At 57.4% G+C, this 20,028-nt stretch overlaps 4 protein-coding genes across 4 annotated transcripts; 2 read left to right on the top strand and 2 right to left on the bottom strand.

The window, feature by feature from the left end:
- Nucleotides 1-307: 307 nt before the first annotated feature.
- Nucleotides 308-3,968, top strand: VOLCADRAFT_65163 (uncharacterized protein; the record flags this gene model as incomplete). The annotated part of the gene is made up of 9 exons (XM_002954698.1): nucleotides 308-370; nucleotides 470-534; nucleotides 622-760; nucleotides 1,226-1,315; nucleotides 1,567-1,659; nucleotides 1,987-2,112; nucleotides 2,380-2,565; nucleotides 3,142-3,313; nucleotides 3,550-3,968. The coding sequence occupies 9 exons, from the start codon at nucleotides 308-310 to the stop codon at nucleotides 3,966-3,968; spliced, it is 1,353 nt and encodes a 450-aa protein (XP_002954744.1).
- Nucleotides 3,969-5,841: 1,873 nt separating this feature from the next.
- Nucleotides 5,842-6,957, bottom strand: VOLCADRAFT_95626 (uncharacterized protein; the record flags this gene model as incomplete). Its single annotated transcript, XM_002954749.1, has 3 exons — nucleotides 5,842-6,156; nucleotides 6,628-6,681; nucleotides 6,793-6,957. The coding sequence occupies 3 exons, from the start codon at nucleotides 6,955-6,957 to the stop codon at nucleotides 5,842-5,844; spliced, it is 534 nt and encodes a 177-aa protein (XP_002954795.1).
- Nucleotides 6,958-7,508: 551 nt separating this feature from the next.
- Nucleotides 7,509-16,392, top strand: VOLCADRAFT_95627 (uncharacterized protein; the record flags this gene model as incomplete). The annotated part of the gene is made up of 11 exons (XM_002954699.1): nucleotides 7,509-8,214; nucleotides 8,512-8,778; nucleotides 9,342-9,415; nucleotides 9,577-9,705; nucleotides 10,242-11,571; nucleotides 12,185-13,691; nucleotides 14,115-14,268; nucleotides 14,471-14,680; nucleotides 14,837-15,349; nucleotides 15,680-15,766; nucleotides 16,147-16,392. 11 exons carry the CDS (start codon nucleotides 7,509-7,511, stop codon nucleotides 16,390-16,392), a joined length of 5,223 nt encoding a protein of 1,740 aa, XP_002954745.1.
- Nucleotides 16,393-16,925: 533 nt separating this feature from the next.
- On the bottom strand, nucleotides 16,926-18,622 carry VOLCADRAFT_95628 (uncharacterized protein; the record flags this gene model as incomplete). Its single annotated transcript, XM_002954750.1, has 4 exons — nucleotides 16,926-17,050; nucleotides 17,266-17,570; nucleotides 17,846-17,976; nucleotides 18,590-18,622. The coding sequence occupies 4 exons, from the start codon at nucleotides 18,620-18,622 to the stop codon at nucleotides 16,926-16,928; spliced, it is 594 nt and encodes a 197-aa protein (XP_002954796.1).
- Between the last annotated feature and the right edge of the window lie 1,406 nt (nucleotides 18,623-20,028).

The raw sequence follows: 20,028 nt of genomic DNA on the forward strand, positions 1-20,028 counted from the left end.
CAGAAAATTCCAACACTTCCGAAAAGAACATTCCAAGCCTTATTAACTTCCTAGCGGCCTCGATGCGACCGTTGGGTGCGCCGATCGCCATGGGAATTGACCAACATGATGCATGAGTGCGCAGTCGTAATCAATTGAGAGGCGCCCGCCATTAACCGTCTCCATCACTGAATACATCTATTGCTTCGTTTGCCAAAATTCAATCGTCAGCAAAGTACTTCTGTTTTTGCCCGCCATTGTTGCACATTTACCACAGCGCGAAGCATCCACAATAGCTCTCTCTCTCTCTCTCTCTTCACAAATCAATATGTTGCAACTCAGATGCGCAGCTCAGAATTATGACTGGGGAAGGAAGGCTAGCGAGAGTGAGGTGAGCAACATTCATCGACGCAGCTGCAACAGTTTGTCAGAATTGTGCGCCACGGCAACACCGTTGATATCTATTGACTCTGCGCATTCTATGCCATAGGTTGCCAAGCTCGCGCAAGCAAACGGCAGCGCAATTGACGAGTCGAAGCCATTTGCTGAGCTATGGTGAGCCAGAGGCTGTCGGACTTCCCGTATAGGCTGCGGTTGGAGCTCTGTTGCTTAGAAACCCTTGGTCTCCCTGCTGCCCATCAGGATGGGCGCGCACCCCAACTGCCCCTCGAAGCTGCAGTCAACCGGCGAGAGCCTGCAGGCGTGCTTGGACAAGTACCCGCAACTCCTTGGGGACAAGGTCGTGCAGAACTTCGGCAACCAACTCCCTTACCTCTTCAAGGTCGGAGAGTTTGAGCTCTAAGGCGTTCAGACGTACTGGAGCCCCAGCATGGCCTTGCCGAGCCGTCCAAATGCCTTGTCGCAGCCCTGCGGCCGCCAACTATTCCTGCCAGCCAGTTCTTGCATCCCTTCTTGCCTAAGCAAGCAGGCATGTGATCTCAATAAGTACTCCAGCAAAGGGCGATCCGCAACCTGTCCACCGCGGGTTGGTGCTCCACTCACCGCCTAAACTAGGTAGTTCAGAAGCCTGCGCTAAGCGCGAGTGGAGAGGGTTGCCTGCCCGCTAGCTGAGGCTGCTTGCTTGCTCTGCCACGGCTTCCACTGCCCGCTACCGCTGCTTTGCAGGTGCTGCTTGCTACCGCCAACTGACCCGATGCGCCATTAACTTATCAATACTGCGTTGTTTGTTGTATTGCTGCTCCTGCTGCTTCACCTGACCCTGACGCGGCTACTGATGCTAGTGCAGGTGCTGAGTGTCGCCAAGGCTCTCTCCATCCAATCTCATCCAGATAAGGCACTGGCGGAGAGGCTGCACAAAGAACACCCGAAGGCAGGTGTTTGTCGCTTGTTAAGGTCTTCCCATGGTCTTTAGCCGGCGGTGCGGGTGCACCACATACTTGCGTGCGCTACCTTTTCCTTGCTCTCTTTGCTGCTATGCTTTTGCTCGGGATTTGCTCGCTATGCGTATGCTCTTGCTGTGGACAATGTTTCCTTCTGGAGAGGTAGAAGATAGAGACCCGTTCCCACTTGCCTTAGTTCCGGCTGCCCCGACCCCTTCACCGCCCGCGTCCCCTTCTGTTTCCACAGCTCTACGCGGATCCCAATCACAAGCCGGAGATGGCACTGGCGTTGAGCGACTTTGAGGCCTTGTGCGGCTTTGCCAGCATTGCCGAGCTGCAGGTACAAAAGGGTGTGCCAGGTCTAGGAGCACCGAAAAGTGGTCTCAGGCAACGGCGTGTTTCATATCTCATAGGTTCCGGAGCGATGTGAAGGCGGCAGGTTTCAGAAAGGTTTCTCATGTGGGTCAAGCCATCCCTGTCCTCCCGACCAAGGGCCAGCCATCTGTGTCCTCCTGACCTGAGTGAAGTTATTCCTAGTTGTCCGATCTGCTTCATTACCTCTTGCCATCTGGTTGGAGTCAAGCCGTATCTCACTTCCTGATCTGGGTCAAGCCGTATGTCACTTCTCCTAATTGCGTCTTTCGCCATTTTCCGCGCTCCATGACAGGAGCGGCTCCGTAGGGTTCCGGAGCTGGCCCTTCTTGTGGGCCAGCAACACGTGGACGCCCTGCTCGCTCTGCCCACCACCATCGCAGAGGAGGACGACGAGACGGCGTCCAAAGCGGCGAAACAGGTGAGTCGCATATATATGTAGGCTGAAAAGGCCTGCTGAAAAGCACACCACGCGTTGCAAAATGCACGTTCAATAGCTAGCCCGCGGCACGACTCTCTTGGCGATGGGGGCTGGCTCTGGCTTCAAGACGAGAGCGGGCCATCGTAGGATCAAGCAGGAAGAGGACCCCTTCCCCTTCCCCTTTTTTTCAGCTCTCCAGCCCTTCATTAACCCACCCAATCTAACGCCCACGCCTACAATCCTGCTGCCCTGGTGCAGGCGCTTAAGACCGCCTTCACAGCGCTGATGACCGCACCCCAGGAGGCCGTTACCGCGGCCGTGCGGGGCCTTGTGGAGCGGCTCAAGGCAATCGCACCGGGAGAGGAACTGACCCCTCATGAGGCCCTGGCTCTGCGCCTGAACGAGCAGTTCCCGGACGATGTGGGCCTTATGTCGGCCTTCTTTCTTAACCTGGTGAGCTGTTGGCTGACTGTCTGTAGTATCTATCTATGCTTGCATGGAGAGATGGAGGGTTGGAGCGGGCGCGGGGAAAAGAAAACCGAGGACCAGAGATAGGAGGGAGGCTTGGCGGACCCGATGTGGGAGGAGCTGCAACGGTGTGGACTGAAAATATAATAGCTATTTTCAAGAGGGGCAACACGAAAGTGAGGTGTTGGGAACGACTTGCATCCCGCCCCACCATGTCTCGCCCGCTTCCGCTCTGCACCCTCCGCCATTTTCCCTTACCCTTTCCTGGCCCTGTCTTCCCCTCCGTTGTGCCTCTTCCGACCTATTACTGGCTTTAAGACGGGTTTCCCAACCCGTACCTTTCCCTGCCCCTCCCCTGAAAGCCACTCTATGGCCTTAAGTGCTTTTAGTGCTTTCCGGTATTTAAATTTTCTCACTGTTGAGTTCCCATCCCTGGCCCAGATTTGCACTTGCGCACCTGTCCACGCTGGCGCATCCATCTAGCACAGTCCTTTTACTTCTATATTCATGAGACAGTCGCGGCCCCATTTCCCCTTATGCCTTTGGGTTGCCTTCTTTCAGGTCCGGCTGCCCGATGGCCACGCTATCTACCTGCCCGCCAACGAGCCCCACGCCTACCTGGCCGGGGAGCTGGTGGAATGTATGGCGGCTTCAGACAACGTCATTCGTGCCGGTCTTACGCCCAAGTTCAAGCATGCCGATGTGCTGTGCGAGTCGCTCACGTACCGTCAAGGTCGGGGGGCGTGTGGGTGAACGGTGGGGGAACGTGACGGGGTGTTAGGGAAGCGCGGTAGGAGATGAGGTGATGGTGGTGGGGATGTGTGGATGCAACGGCCAGGAGGTTTGTGAGAAAGAGGTGGGAAAAAAGAGCTGCGAGGGAAAAGGGTCAGTGAAATCGATACACTGCAGCGGCATCTGCTATTGTTACATCTGTATGTGTTGCTGCCACTACTGTTCTTGTCATTGCAGGTCTGCCTGACGTCCTTACCGGCAGCCCAGCCGGCACCGGCATCACCGTCTACCAGCCGCCCTTTGAAGAGTTTGAGATCCACCGCATCGACTGCGGCTCCGAAAGCGCTCCTGGATGCAAGGCGATGACGCTGCCCGCCAGCGAGGGCCCGCGCATCCTGCTCGTACAGCACGGCGAGGCCGAGGCCACGGTTTCGGGACAGCTACCAGACGCGCTGCAGGCAGTTTCGGAGCTGGAGAGTGCGCTGGCGCTGGCACGCGGCAGCATCGTGCTGCTTGCTCCAGGGGTGGAGCTAGCGCTGGCGCATGCAAAGGATCTGGTGGTGTGGGTCGCGGCGGTTAACTCTACGTTCTTCCGGCTGCAGGACGCACGTGTTGCTGCGCCGCCCGCGGTAGCGGAGGCCGTTGTCGCCGCGTAAAGGAGTACGATGTCGAGCTGTCGGGTGATTTTTGGTGGATGATGGCTGGGGTTTGGCTTGTAGGAAAGAGGATGGCGCCTGAGAGTGTTCGGTTGGTTGGTTGGCGGTCGTTATGTGCGGCTTGATGGTCGAGCATAGCATGGGACACAAAGGGCGGACGGGTAGACGGGCGGACCGTGTGTGACTGATGGCACGGACAAAGGACGTCAGTGACCCCAACGAGCAGGCGAGAGGGGCAGGTAATAAGTATAAGCTGTTATTCGACATTAGTTTTGATAAGGGAGATTATAGGTTTGATTACAATACGGATTAGGTATGATTTATAAGTTGCCGATGTGACGGAGTGGACTGGGCGGGGCCGGCGATAATGCCACGATGGGACGTGGTTTCGAAGCGGCTTTCAGAATGTTTTTTGGGACGCAAAGCACTAACGGCGTATTGCATTGGACGACTACACGAAGCGCGTGCGTAAGCTTTGGTAGCGCTGTGGAAATTGTTGGTGCTTAACTACAATTTCATATGCATAACCAGCCGTCATGAACATGATCACATCACCACTTCATCAAATATTTCTGCTGACGCTGGCAGCGAGTGTTGGCCGGCCTTCATGCTTGACCATGCTTTCGGGCTCGGCACGCTAGCTCCATGCCTTCCGAAGCTATGCGGCGCGGTACTGTTACCGCGGCATATGCCGAGGGGCACATACACTACGCAAGTGAGAGTAAACCGGTATAGAGGCCCCCGTGGGGACGTCGAAGAGCACTCGTGTGCTGATGCCAACCAGACTTTGGTAAGGGCTTGACTTGGAGACGTAGTTTAGTTATATCGGATTATTACTTTAACCCTACGTGGGACACACACACACACACACACACATACCGATATGTTTGCTTCCCCAGAAGACCTTGCTGATATGGCCATTTTTGACCTTTGTTTAACATGCCAGTATTCTCAAACCCCTTGTGTACCTTTCATACCGAACGATTAAGTAGCGGCTACAGCGCCATGCCGACTTGAGCGCCACGGGGCCCTAGGTGAACCGTTAGGGGGCTGCTTAGGGCTGCATTTACGCAACCTTTTGAAGCTTTGGGCTTTTATAATCTCGGCATTTTTATGATTACCACAATTATTAATCCCTTATCGTGTCAATTGGATTGGGAGTCATTCACTGGCGCGGGACATTGGTAACTTGTAACACCTGCTGTCGTACGGTGCCGTACAAGCGTCAACCCCAGCAGCCTGCGGGCCAGTGCTCTGTCACGCTTTCGAGGGGGAAGCAATGGAAGCACGAGGTTACTGTGCACCAGAAAAAGGTTGTGCTCCTCCTTAACCTCCAAACTCTCCAAGTGTAGGGTATCGCCGTTTCCCTTAGCTCGGGAATCATGTTTTTGGTCATTTCTGCACTTGACTTCTCTTTCATCACGTTTCGGAGGGTGGGTTGGGGGTACCGGATGCCGTCGTGCAGGCAGTGCCTGCTGGACTAGGAAGTCCTTGCGCTTGGCTTTCCTTTGCATGTCGGCACAGACAGGTTATGTGTTTCGTCGAACATGCTTCCAGGGTCTTCCTCATATGGGAGTGCGCAGTTGACATAAGAGAAAGAACCCACAGGTTGCCAGGATGCTGTGGACAACTAATCGCTGGCGTGTCCGCGTGTGGATTGTGTTTGGTGGTGGCAAGCTCGAATCACGTTGAATTGGAGGGACTAGGGGGGTGGCTTTTCAAAGCCGAAAAGGGGCTCGGCCCCGGTGCAGCCACTTGACCCCCGTTTGATTCGCAGGCCAGTCTGTACGGCATAGGACTGCAAGCACAAGAACGCCGTCACGCTTGGAGTAAACACTTGCTATTGTGGATAGCTGTGAGATTGTGTCTGTTGTCACACGATCGACATGGTGCCAGTGGCAGCTACATCACCATGTAGCAGGATTCGCATGGCATCGATGTTGAAGTATCCATATTCCGCCCCGCCCGCGAAGATGCTGCATGGGTCGTCGCAAACGCGCGACCATGTTGTCGGTTGAGTGTTCTTGTTTACTGGCCAGGCACCATGAATTCTGACACTGCCAAAGAGCAATGTCAGGATGCTCACCAGTGTCTCTGAAATCCTGTCCATCATGCACTCTGGCACGATCGACCTCTCATTGACCACCATCACTTTGGGCATATTGGAATCCAGCTCGTCGGCTTCCACCTCCAGAGAATGGGTCATGGCTATGATTAATTCAATGGAGCAGCGATGGTGTGACAATTTTGTTTGATATCGATCCTTACCACAGCTAGGGGAGGGTGGAGGGCTAGCAGAGGGTGGGCTAGCTAGCAGGAGTGTGATGACGGAAAGAGTAATTTCATAGCGTCAGTACTGACAGGTTTCGGCTGCGGCTTCTGCCCTAACCTACAGTGTTCAGAAGCAAAGTCGCTCGCCCCCTTCCACGGAAGCAAGCACAACTTTCCTGCCTGCAGGTAACCCTCCGTCTGTACGACCCCTAATCGGTACAGCAACTACTCAAGGAAACTATTCTTTGATTGCAAATACTAAGGTCTGCACACTACGGAGCAGTCTGGCAGCGATGGACGTTTTTGGCAGGAGAAATGAAAATGTACGGGTCGGCCTCAATTTATTCCTTTTTTCCAAAGGCCGAAAATTGTGGTACAGCTTACTTACAGCCTGATCGGATGTGGAATACTTGCCGCACGGAATGTCCTGTTGCAATCGGAGCTGCAGGAAATGGACAGGCCCACCTTGGTTGCATAGCCCAACGTGAACGGCGTGCGACGGAGGTCGGCTTTGGGTGAACGATGTTGTTGTATATATGGACAAATTACGGACCGGAATCTGTGAAGGTAAGTAGATAACAGGAAGAGTCTCCGGGGGCGACGGGTCTAGCCGATGGACCCCTGTACTGCCATGCACCTTTGATACACGAAAGCAGGTAGGAATCACGTGTATCCTAGCAAGTTCCTTAATACAATACGTGCTTTCACATGTTGGCATTGTGATAGCATCTTTGAGCCATATGGTAACGCGCTAGATGAAGTTCGACCCCTCATATTCTCCTTAGTTGGAGGTAAAGCCCAAGACATCTTTAATTACTTTTGTATTCTTTAGTGACGTCGAGGCTTGCGGGGCGGAATCCACTTTCGGTTCGGTCTTTGTCAATACCACGCATCAATCCCTTTCAGAATAGAAGAATGGAACTAGGAAGATGCATCTTATAAATTCTCGTGTCGGCAAAGTTTTGGGCAGCAAGTTCCCCCTTTACTGTAAAAGCAGGTTCAGCTCCCAGGTAGCTTTCACCGGCAGGAGTTCAGCCGTGTCAAGACAAGATTGGAATCTATACATACTCGCTATCTGAAGTTTTACCTCACTTTCAGGACTCACAAGCAGGCAGTACACAGCGCTGCGCGTTTGGGCTCTGGGCCCACTTGGGAGGCTCTTTAGACAGGTGCCACCGCACTGGAGTAGCAAGGGATTGGCAGGTGACCTCGTTTGGAAGGTAATGCAGATACCAGACGCACGGCGCGTTGGACCGTCCCCAAACAGCTATGCAGAATCATCTAGGACATGAGTACGGTTGCGATAAAGAAGGCGATGGTAACAGGGCTATTGGCACACCAATTAGCCTTGCGATGAGCCCAGGAGTGCATGCCGAGGCTAGCCATCGCAGCACAGCAGTGGCCGTATCCAACAGCACCCATGCTCTGGTACCAATTTTCACTTCAAGCCGACGCGCAACTCACTGCAGCGGTGTGACAAGTGTCGAGGGCCGGCCCCACAAGCATCATTCCATTGCGGCAGGGGGAGTCCTAAGCACGGACACCCGCCGCAGGGCACCATCTGATGTTATGGGACCTGACGCAGCGCGCTGCCGGCCGTCTCGCTCCAACGGCCCCGCGAGCAGCCACACCACCACCCGGCAACCCCGTCGCGGCGTCCAATTCACAACGGACGACGGCGACGGCGGCAGAAACAACTCCGACACAGATGGCGCCGACAGCGACGCCAGTGGCGATGCCAGCAGCGCTGACGAAGGCCGCTTCTCCCGCGGACCCGGGCCCCGCAAATCCCACATCCTGGAGCTCCCAGCGCTTCCCGCCAGCGGCGCCACAAGCGCCGCCGCCAAGGGGCCCACCGCCAGCAGCGCCGGCCCGGCGGGCGTCACCCTGTCCTTCCTAGAAACCCTTCGAACCACCAGCCGCCCGGGAACTACGCTGTGGGACCTGTACTGGTCCCTCGTGCTGCCCGCCACACGTGCAGCCCGTTGCGCCTATGTTACACTGCTCGGCGCGGAATACCGCGCGCGTCCCACACACGTGGTCGTTTGCAGTTGGGACGAGCAAATTTCTGACGTAGTGGACTGCGTTACCAGTCACCTCGCCGCGTTCAATCCTCAGGCAGCCGCCGCTGCCGCCACGGCCGCCAACAACGCTCCTGCTGCTGCTGCTGCTGCTGCTGCTGCTGCTGCCGGCGTCATCAGCAGCGGCGCCGGCGCGCGGCTAATGCTCCGTCGCAGTGCCGAGCAACCTCTGGTGGATCACCCCTCGCCAGCATCTGCCATCGGGTTGAGCTTCTGGCCCTCCTTCAATGCACCTGGGGCGCACGACACCTCGGGCGCTAGCCGCAGCCCCAGTCCGGGACCTAGCCCTGGAGCTGGAGCTGGTGGTGGAGGCAACGTATCCGCTGCCGCGGCTGCCGGTCCGCCCGTCGCGTTGTGGCTTGACTTACTCGCGGTGAACTTTCACCCGCTTGCATCATCTGCGGGAACGGCAGCAGCCACGGCGGCGGCAGCAGCTGGCGGCTATTATGCAGGGGCAGGTGCAGGGGCAGCAGCACGGCTCTCCTTTCCCCCGAGGTAAAGGTGGCCGAGTGTATGTGTGTGTGTGTTTATGTATGTCAGGAAGGGGGGAAAAGGTGAAGGGCAAGGTATTGGCGGCGTAGGTCGTCGTAGGCGGCAGGGTAGTGCGCTAAGGGGGCGGGAGGCCAAGGTGTGCCTCTCCCGTGTGGTTTGTGTGTATGGGGGGCGAGGAGGAGGGGGGGAGCGAGCAAAACAACATGCGATTGCGCGGTTGCACACAGAGCATATCACGTGAGGGCGTTTATATGTATGTATGTCATGTACCTACTCTGCATCATTGCCGTACATCATCTTTCACCAAGTCCTTGCCTCCCCGCCAGCATCATTGCCGTACATCATCTTTCACCAAGTCCTTGCCTCCCCGCCAGCATCATTGCCGTACATCATCTTTCACCAAGTCCTTGCCTCCCCGCCAGCTTTCCTTGGTGAAAAGGTCAAAACATCCCCACCCCGAACAAGCGTGTGTGATGTGTGCGAACACCACCACCTAATGGTCCCACCTTTGTCGTCGTTGTGGTTGTAGCTGTAGCTGTGGTTGTGGCTGTGGTTGTGGTTGTGACGATCGCTATCGCTACCGTTATCGCTGTGGCTGTAGCTGTAGGTCCGCGCCCCCACTGTGGAACCCGCAAATGACGACGGCCATGACGACGGCGGCAGTGGTGACGCCGTCCCTGGAAGAAGCCTCCCTGGCGCGAGTCCGTGCTCTGCCCTCCGCCGTCGCCTCCGTCCGCCATGTCGTACTGCTGCCGGGGTCTCAGGGCGCCGGGCTGAGGGAGCCCGCCGTCACGATGGCGGCCTGGCATGTACTGCGGGGCCGAGGTTGCGCGCAAGGCGGCGCAACGCTGGCGGTGGCAGCGCCGCCGGAGGTGGACTTGGCGTTGCTGCAGGTCCGTGCCTGCTGTATGAGTACGTGTATGTATGTATGTTGTTACAGGGTGGTATAGCTTCACCAGCGGCCCCCTTTCCCGGGGCAGTCCCTGCTCCCCCCTGCTAGAGGGGCACCCTAATCCGTTCACCCCATCCGACTTCAGAATGTATTCGTTGGGTTCAGCAACTCACCACCAGCATCCAACCAAATCTAGCGGATCAACGGCGCCTCAACTTAGTTGTATGTATGTATGTATGTATGTATGTATGTATGACATAGATTACACTGTGGGTCGCGATGTATGTATGTATGTATGTATGTATGTATGTATGTATGTCCCTGTGGTGTAGTGTGCTGGTCTGACGTGGGCCACGGCCAGGAAGCTGGCGAGGACGATGACTTAGGAGTAATTTTACCGAAAGAATTTGTTCGTGTCTGCTTGTCTATCTGTCTGTGTGTGTCTGTACGTATGTGCGTGTGAGTATTGGATCTCAGGCCTAGTCGCAAGCGCAAGGATAGAGGTTGATGGACTGAATGAAAATCTGTGGCCTGCAGGCCGCCTTCCAAGGGCTCTCTGTGTCCGCAGCTCGGAGGCAGGATGAAGATGACGACGGTACGGCGGCGGCGGCGGCAGCAGGATACGGCGCGGTTCTCCATAGCGGCGTGGGGTTGGGCGGAGAGCCATTATCACCTTCCTCAGCGGCAGCTGCAGTAGCTCCTGCTGGCGGCAGCGGCGCGGCCGGTAATCTCCCGTCGTCTTTCGCCTGCAATTACGCCTCCCTAGACCGAGTTGCAATGCGTGCAGTACGTGAAGGCGCCGCCAGCGGCGCCGCTGCAGCGGCAGCAGCGGCCGCGATCTACGCCGCAGACCCGCTGCCTAGTCGTACCGTACGGGAAGGGCTGATGGCCGCGGCGACGGCAGCGGCGAACACGCTCCTGTCTCGTCCTGTGGGTATGAGCTCGGGAAGGCCGTCGTTACAGCTGCAGATCGCGACGTCGTTGCCGCCAGCGCTGGCGGCGGCGGCGGTGGCGGCGTCTGGGAGCTCGGGGGCATGCCCGTGCTCCATGTCTGTGCAGCAGGCAGCGTCGCCGAGGATGCAGGTGCACGCCGTACTACAGACTAGGTCCTTCAGCGTCAACGCGCTGGAGCCGCAGTCATCCTTGTCGTACTCACCGTCGCCGCTGTCGGCCTCGCGTCCATCGCTCCTGTCGTCGCCGTTGAAGTCGGGCCCGTCGGGGGGTGCGAGCTTTCCTGGCGGCACCCGTGCGCTGCAGCTTGCAGGGGAAAGCTGGTCGTCTACGACGGCGGCGGCGCTACTGCCGCCGACTGCTACTGCCGTCGCTGTCTCCTCCTCCGTGGGGCTAGCATCGGCAGTAGCACATAGCCTCCCGAGAGACGCGTCGGGCCGCTCGATGTCCTTCAATGCGCTGCCTTTGGCTCACAGCAATGTAGGGTCCAACGACGACGCCAGCGGCATTTCAGCAGCAGCTACAGGTAACACGGCCTGTGACCTGCATCTTAAGGCCCTCGACGGCGGCGGAGGCGGAGGCAGCGGCCTAAATCGTCGGGCTCGCGGGGGCAGTACATTCAGCGGCGGGTGCGGCGGCGGTGGCGGCGGCGCTGACGTAGCGCGCAGCAGCTGGGCAGCGGCGGCCCTGGCAGCGGCGGCGCCGTACGAAAATGCTGCGGGCGCTTCCGCTGCCGGTGAGGCGCCAGCGGCGCCTCGGCGGCCCCGAAACCTTATTCCGCCGCTGGAGGTCCCAGTGCCGTCGTTGCCGTCACCGACGGCCCTTCCGCCAGCTCTGTCGCCGGCATTCGGGGACCACCACGCCGTCGGCGGCGTTAACGGCAGTGGACGCATGGTTCAGTTGCGCAGCAGCGCTGGTAAGGGCTCCTACCGGGTTGCGTAAGACGAACCACACTGGCGAATGAAGCGGTATGGGCTGTTATGGTTACAGTACAAAGATTGATCTAACTGGATACCCCGGAGAGATAGACGGGTAGTTCAGGAGAAGAGACAAATGCTGCATTTCAGGAATAATTACTGCTGGGCTGGGTATAGGATATAGATAGGGCCCTTGAATTTGTGTTGACGGCGACGGTGGCGGCGATGGCGATGGTGACGGCGACGGCTTGTGGCCTTCCATTGAAGGCATTGTTCAGCCCAGAGGCTAAGGGTTGCTTTCAGCCTTCTCTCGCCCCTGCTCTTCCCTCTTCCCTTCCCGCTGCTACAAGCGCAATTGCCTGTTCATGCCTCACCCAAGTGTTTCACGTGTATTTGTCTTGTTATTGAGTATTTTTTTACCTTCGTATACCACCTCATTTGTGTACCACCTTTTTTTTACTAAAAAACCAAGTTTCTTTATAATATATTATAAATCTATTATATATTATATTATATTATATTTAACTTGTTTGGACCATATTTTTCAATCAATTCCAACCCCATAAACCTCTTGGCCGCTTCCCCACCTCTTTCCCCACCTCGGCCCTCCAGTTGCGCCCTGGGAGGCTTCCCCGCCACTTCCTACTCTGCCAGTTAGGGCCCCCTCCGGCATCACGGGGACGGCAGTGGGGAGCGGCGGTCGTATAACCAGTGGCGGAGGCGCAAGAGCACATAGCAGCGGCGGGAGCGATGACGCCGCCGCCGCCGCCGCCGCCACCCCGGCGGTCTCGGTGGCGGCGGCGCCGCCGGTGCTTCAACAGGCGTCGGGCCTTGCGTCCCTAACCCCCCGCGGCTGGAGTTCTTTGGAGAGCCAGGTGCCGTTGTCTCAGCCGCTGCCACGCCTGGCGCCGCTGCTGACGGTCAGCAGTGCGGCGACGCCGCTGGCGGCACTGCCAACAGCGGCGCCGACGGCGCCGCTGGCGCCGCTTACAGCGGCACTGACGTCGACCGCGGCGGTGGCGGCGTCGGCGCCCTTGCCGGCGCCGCTGCCGTACCAGGATGCCGTGGCGGCTGACGCGGCGGCGGCAGCAGGCCTTATGGCGACGCCCTTTGGCCGTATCCGTAGGGGACATAATTTGCAGAAGGGCCATGTAAATCGTGGAACCACCGTGGCAGTCCGTACCTTCGCTGCTGGCGCCGGATCAGATTTGGATCGAGATTCAGATTTTCCGTCGGATGCCGAATGCGAGTTGGATCTGGATTCGGGTTCCGAAGGACCTGCCACAGTCATGGAATCGCTCAGTAGCTTTTTAGGAGGACAAGCCCTCCCCGTCAGAGCTGACTGTGTAGAGAAAGGTCACTCTCCCCCATCAGATGCTGGTCAGCAGTCACGCAACGGCGGCAGTTGCGGCGTAGGAGGCGGTGGCAAGGCCTCTCTGGGCATATCGCCTAGCGCCGGCGGTGACGGCAGCGGCGCCGCTGCCACTGCCGCTGCTATCGCCGCCGCCGCCGAACCCAGGCCGCTGCCGCCGGCTCCCGATTCGCCCGCATTGTACGGACTCGCGCCGTACAGGCCCCTTGCACCTGACCTCGCTCGCCTGGTCAGCACAGGCCGCCTGCTGGCGGCGTTGGGCCAGTCGGCAACGGCATTGCGGGTCGTACGGCACGCGCTGGCGGCCGCCAGATCTTTTCATGGATCCAACCACCCCGATACAGCCCGTTGCGCAGCCGCTCTGGGCTGGCTGCTGATTCACTGTCAGCAACAGCAAGAACAGCAACAGCAGCAAAAACCCCTGCGTCGCGGCAGCGGAGGCGGAGGCCGGCGAGGACGTTCCCCATCACGGGCTGTCAGCTCCGTAGCGCCGTCGCCACCGCGTGTAGGCGCCACCGCCGCGTCGCCAGGCCGTAAGTATCTCGGACTGGCGTCGCCGCCGGTGGCGCCGCTGACGTCAGGGTCTGCGGCGGGCGCTGCTGCGGCAGTCGGGGGCTCGCCGCTGGAGGAGGCTGAGCTATTGCTCCGCAGTGCTTCCGCAGTATTGGAGCGTTTCCTGGGGCACAACCATCCGGAGACGCTGACGGCGCGTCAAGGCCTGGGGACGGTGCTCATAGCCATGGGCAGGTGAGCCCGGACGGTGCAGGGGTGCTTGATTGGTAGGGCGCGGTAGATATCTTCCCATCTTTTCTTTCTAGCCCATCATGTTCGACATCGCTATCAATCGACCTTGTCTTGTTTTAATCGACCCCCATAACATGTACGGTGGTATCAGCACATCACTCGTTTGTGGTTCGTCTTCCCCCTTCACGCGCGCGTTGGAGCCTCCAGGCCCCGAGTGATTTAACCGCTTCACTGAGAGTAGTATATATGTACATTTGCATATCTGCAAGCTGGTAGTAGATGTATGCACATCATGTTAATCGTGGTCAGTTGCCTGCTGCTTCTCTAAACATGTGCGTTAGGGTTCGAATCGCCTCGGGAACCGCTTTTCCTTATTCATACTCCATCTTCCGGTGTTTTTTCATCCACCGTCGCCGCTGTCCCCAGGCACGACGAGGCGATTCCTCTGCTGCAGCGTGCCGCCACTGGTCGTGAAGCCCGGAGACGGCCACTCAGCGAAATAGCTGTGGGGTCCGCTATCGACCTGGCGACATGTCTGGCGGCAACGGGACGAGACAAAGAGGCGCGGAAGCTGCTCCGGGTGAGTGGCTGGGGTGACCAGAGCCTCTCATCCGATGGGGCCCGGCGTGGCATGGCGTGGCGTGTGTAGGGCTGGGCCTAGGTGAGGCTAAGGGGTGCAGGCAGGGGGGCCATCCAAGGGTAATTCCCCTGCCTTGTGGTACAGCAGTTGAGGCGGACGGCAACTGTGGACGGAAGTGCCCAGCGTACCAACTTTGGCACAGTCCAAAGCACGACGAGTGTATTGGTGGATTAGTGCATGGCAGGGCAGGGCAGTGATGGTGGTGGTCATGGTGGTGGTCATGGTGGTGGTCATGGTGGTGGTCATGGTGGTGGTCATGGTGGTGGTCATGGTGGTGGTGCTGGTGCTGGTGCTGGTGCTGGTGCTGGTGCTGGTGCTGGTGCTGGTGCTGGTGCTGGTGCTGGTGCTGGTGGTGTGCGCCACCACCGCACGGGCCTTGGGGCCCCGGGGGCTAGGTCTGTGTGGTGGCGTTCAGGGGCTGGTTGCCTGTCCCCTCAAATAGTTCAAGTAAGGAGCGGCGATGAAACATAACACGTTCAGGAACACCCTTATTGCTGTATTGCTTCAGGCTCAGCTTGTACGGCTCCAGGAGGATGAAGACGAGGCAGCGGCAGTGGTTGCCGCGGCGGCGATGGCGGCGGCAGGTGGTGGCGGCGGCGGCGGTTGGGCCGCCACCTCCGCCAGTGCTACTGCCAGCATCGGCAGCGCCGCCTCCTCCACGTCGGTCCCCACGGGCGCCGGCAGCAGCACCAGTACCACCACCGCCAGTGGCAACACCGGCGGCGGCGGCGGCGGCGGCGCCACCGCGATGTCGTCGTTACTGTCCTCCTCAGCGTCGCTATTCTCAGGCAGTCGTCCACAGTACGGAAATGGCGGCGGCGGCGCCGATGGCAGCGGATCAGGCTGCGGCTCGCCTGTTGTCGCAACAAATGGGACTGTCGTACACACATCCTCCTTGTCATCGACATCGACACCGGCAGCGGCAGCGGCACCACAGCAACCGCACAGCAGTCTAAACCAGCCCAGTCCGCAGCCGCCGATGCCGCGGGGGATGACGCCGAGGAAGCGTGAGGAGCTCAAGGTAGGTTTCGGAGCTCTGCTGTTGTTTTTAACCCTAATAACCTCAGGCTGTACATCAATCATCAGGCGGCTTGCAACGGCTTGCAACGTTCCCAACCCGGCCTGTCTAGTTTCCTAACGTGACCCCACGCCTGACCACATCAGTGAAGCTTGCGGACCCCCTGAATACCCCTCCCTAACCTTACTAATACCGCACACTTCACTGCCCGCAATCTCTTTTGGTAAAATCCCTGGGATCGCCGTAAAATTACTTCTTGGGCTGGACTTTGTTGGGCTGGACTACTACTACTATTCCTGAGCTACCCGCCCGTCCTTTGGCTGGTATCCGCAGGCCCGGTGTGCGCACCAGCTGGCTCAGCTCAAGGCGGCGTGTGGCAAGGCGCATGCCGCGAGGATATTGTACCGCAGTGCCGTACAAGTGAGCGGGGCCGTTGTTGCCGTGCGTGAGGCGTCTGCGTGGCGCGTCCGCAATGAAAGGAAATAGCTGCGTCGAGCAGGGGCGCTATCTTGCATCGGTTGTACGCGGATCGCTGCCTCTTCTGGTGTTGCTATTGTTGTTATCATTGATCATTTTGTGTCGTTGTTTTTATTATTGCTGTGCTTGTTTTTGTTGTCTCTCTTTCGTGGCAGGAAAAATTATGTGAATTGTATTTTCTTTTTTTTTGTTGTTGTATTTTCTTTTCCCGTCTTTCCCGCCCCCAGACGACTTTTCGCCTTTCCCTTACTCCCGCCTTTTCATTCCCCTCTACCTTAACCCCACCCCTTCATTTTTCTCCCCGCCGCTGCTAAAAATACCAGCGCTATGCAACTGTGTACGGCAGCGGACACCCCATCACCGCGGGCTGCATGCTGAGCTTGGCGGCGCTCAACCAAAGTTTACGGGAGTACGGCGAAGCGCTAGAGCTGTACCGCACCGTACTGGAACTCTACGTGGAGATGTACGGGCCGCACCACCCGGCGACTTCGCGGGTCAGCAATCGGCTGGGAGATCTAGAGGAGATGATTGAGGAAGCTACGGAGGCGGGGGAGCCGGAGTCTATGTAGGAGGAGGATGGAAGAGGAGGGTGAGGGAGGGAGAAATGGAGGCTATGGAAACCCTAAGTGCCGCTGAGATGTATAATGGCATACCCACATACCATCCTCCTCCATCGCATCCGTGTGTGACCCATATCGTTCCGGGCAATAGGGGGGGTGGTTGTTCAGGGGGGTTTTTTCAGGGGGGGAAAAGGGTTCTTTCGACCACTTCTTTCTCACTCGGCTGCGAGCGAACCACGTTAAAGACATACACATACAAACGGATTGTAGCGTGAGTTATACAAGTTACAAGTTACAAGTTCCGCACACAAGTGCGGGTGTGTCCGTAAAAGCCTGAGGGGGGGCCATGGACGTTGTATAGCTGGAGTTGTGCAGTGGAGAGGCTGGATGGCTTGGTGTGCAAAACGCCCGACGGCGAGACCCATTATTGTCCGGTTTCGTTAAATTTATTGGTGGATTGGATCGGACGCTGTGACCCATATACATATGAGGTCGCATACGACCCATATGGGTCCACGAAATCGGCCATACAGCAAATCCATTTAGCCATTTGGTGGCCAATATATAGCGGCGTTCAGCCGCCGTTCGGCGGCGGTGGACCGCATGCATGCATTCATGCATGAGTAGCCCCGCAATAACCCAATAAACCCAGTTGCGACGTTTTGAGCTACGGCAGGAGGGAGCAGGAGGGAAAGGGCGTGGCGTGGCATCGCGTGGCGTTGTTCTTGGCTTGTTGGAGAGGGGCGCGGTTATCCTAGACTGTGTGCTGGAAGGCTGGCTGGCTGGCTGGCTGGAAGGCTGGCTGGCTGGCTGGCTGGCTGGCTGGAAGGCTGGCTGGCTGGCTGGCTGGGGGCCCCTCCATCGCGACTAGCTCTGCTGTACCTTCCGCTGCTTCCTGACGTGTCGACACCACCACCATCACCATCACCACCATCACCACCACCACCACCACCATCGCCACCATCACCACCATCACCATCACCACCACCACCACCATCACCACCACCACCACCACCATCACCACCACCATCACCACCACCATCACCACCATCATCACCACCACCACCGCCACCACCACCATCACCACCACCACCACCACCACCACCACCATCACCACCACCATCACCACCACCACCACCACCACCACCATCACCACCACCTTGCTGCTTCGCAACGGGTTGCTACCTCTGATAAGTGGTGTGGATTGGGTGTATACGCGCACAAAGTCCATTTGGCTTGTTTTTCAAGGTGCGAGTGTACGGCGTACGACTGTGTGAGCCGTACAGACTGTCAGTTAGGTTGTGAGGGATCCAGAAAGGACGTTTTTTGAGTTACTGGGGTGAATGATAGGGGGTTCCATACTCAGACATACATACACACGCACACGCACGCACGCAGGCGCAAGGGGAACTCTTGTGTCACATGGCGTATACACACCCCCTATACACAGAGCTCGGGGGACCTGGTACGGGCGGGGTAGTACAGGGGGCCCGTGGCGGCGTGTGGGGTGTGGCGGTTTCGGGGCTTAAGTTTGTTAAAATTCTCCGGGAGCATCGAAAAAATGGCATGGCCGGCTCGAATTGCTAATCCTGCCTGTGCTTGGGACAGACGTGAACGGTAGGGGAGGGGGAAGGGAGGAGGGGAAAGACGAACCACAAACGAGCGAAGCTTGCTGCCAGGGCAAGAGGGGGAGGGGGAGGCGGAGGAAGGAGCTACAGAAGTTAGCCAAGGCCAAATCTGTGCATGTATGTACAACAGCTAAGCTATGGTCGGCAGTTGAGAACACGGTGGTGCCGGTTTGGACCGTTGCGAGTCAGGTTAAGGGGTTGAGGCGTAAGTTTTCTGGATCCACACGCCGCAGCTCCCTGTGGTTGGTTGCACGGCGGATAGCTGTGCAGGGTTGATCTTTTTTGGGAAGTATTGCTATGTTTCTATGGGCTTTGCGGTGATAATCATCATCGCCATCATCGCCATCATCATCATCGTCATAATAATAATGATGATAAAAATCATAATAGTAGTTAAAGCAGTAATAGTGGTAATGGTGGTTGAAATTTTACAGGCTGTCAAGGGTCGGTTTCAACGGCTTTCATCTTGGTGTGGTGGCTGTGCTGTACACGCAGATTTACACTTACACAGGTGTCACTGTGTCACCCCTAAGTCGCTACGCACGCTCACTCAGCACGTCACTCAGCCCAAAACACACCTTAGGAAAACGGCCCTTCATTTTGAGCGTCATGTATCGACTTGTGCTGGTTAGGAAGCTAGCGGGGGCTGCGTTGGCTGGCTCGTACACGGGTACTCTCTCATCCAGCCGTTGTGGCCCCCGCGGTGCGCTTCAGGCACCGACGGTCCTTAGTCGGAACTGCGACTTAACTTCTCTTGTTGTACGGCACTGTGACGGTCTGGGTCCCCCTTTTATAATTCGCGTTACGTGTTTCTCGCGGTGGGGTAGTTTCTGTAGTGGCAACTACTCTCCCGGCCGCTACGGTGGAAGACGTGTTTTTTTCTCTCGATGTCCACGCCCTGACCCAAATGGATCCGAATTGACCCAAATGGATATCGGATTCCGTCGCTGAGAGAGCGTTGACCACAATTGGACTCAGATCAGATCAGATGAGGTCGGGTCGGGTCAAACCAGATCTGGTCAGAACATGGCGCCAAAGCGCTACCGACCACTTTTTTGTCGGTCAAATGAGGCGGCAGGCCGTTGAGGGGATTTTGCGGGATGGTGCTACTCTCTTTTTCTTGTTTTGGTTCCCCAGGCATTCCGGAGCCTTTCTTTGGTATTTTCCTGGTGGTAACGGACGGTGTGATGGGGTGCGTGTCGGTGAATGCTGTTGTTATTGCCACTACCGCTGCTGCTGCGAGAACACTGCTGCGGCTGTGAAGCTTATGTGGCTTGGCGGCCCAAGTACGCCCCCGTAGGGGTAGTCGCGGCCTCAGGAACCGAAACCAGATATGCGGTACCCCTGCCAAAAAGGGTTTATTGTGAAAAGTAGCGGCAACGCTTTTACGTCTTGAAGAGGATACAATGCTTGAACCCGAAGTTGTTACACCAAAAGCCATATGCTTTGCGGGGGCGCACCCACGACCATGTAACACACACACACACACACACACACACACACACACACACACACACACACACACACACACACACACACACACGCACAGAGATGCTTAGCGACGGTCTGTTTTTGTTTTGCTAGGACACACTTGCCAGGACGGTTTGAAGACAACGGACAACGACACAAGTTTTGCGGTGGCTACGGCCCTGCGACCCCTGCGACGTTTTCGTTCGGTTTGCTTTGGCTTATGCGTAGCTGCCGGCGTGTGAGGTTTAGTTTCAGACTTAAATGACTGAAAGTTGGGAGGTGGAGTGACCCGTGGGTACGTCTAGAAGTGTTGGAAACCTGGTGGGCTGTGCCAACCGCACCAACGGAGTATATAACCTCTGTCAACAACCGACTGTCAAGTGGCCCAATGTGGGCAGTTGGGACTCGGGAGCTTGAGACGACGTTACGTTCATGCACGTTATCATGGAACGATGTTACGGCGACTTTGTGAGGATGTGAAACCGCCGGGGGAGGACTTTCTGTAGTGCTTGAGTCATAAGTCCACTCGGCTTGGCACTGGTGTAAG

Source organism: Volvox carteri (genome assembly GCF_000143455.1).
Source record: "Volvox carteri f. nagariensis unplaced genomic scaffold VOLCAscaffold_45, whole genome shotgun sequence".
In the NCBI taxonomy this organism is placed as follows: domain Eukaryota; kingdom Viridiplantae; phylum Chlorophyta; class Chlorophyceae; order Chlamydomonadales; family Volvocaceae; genus Volvox; species Volvox carteri.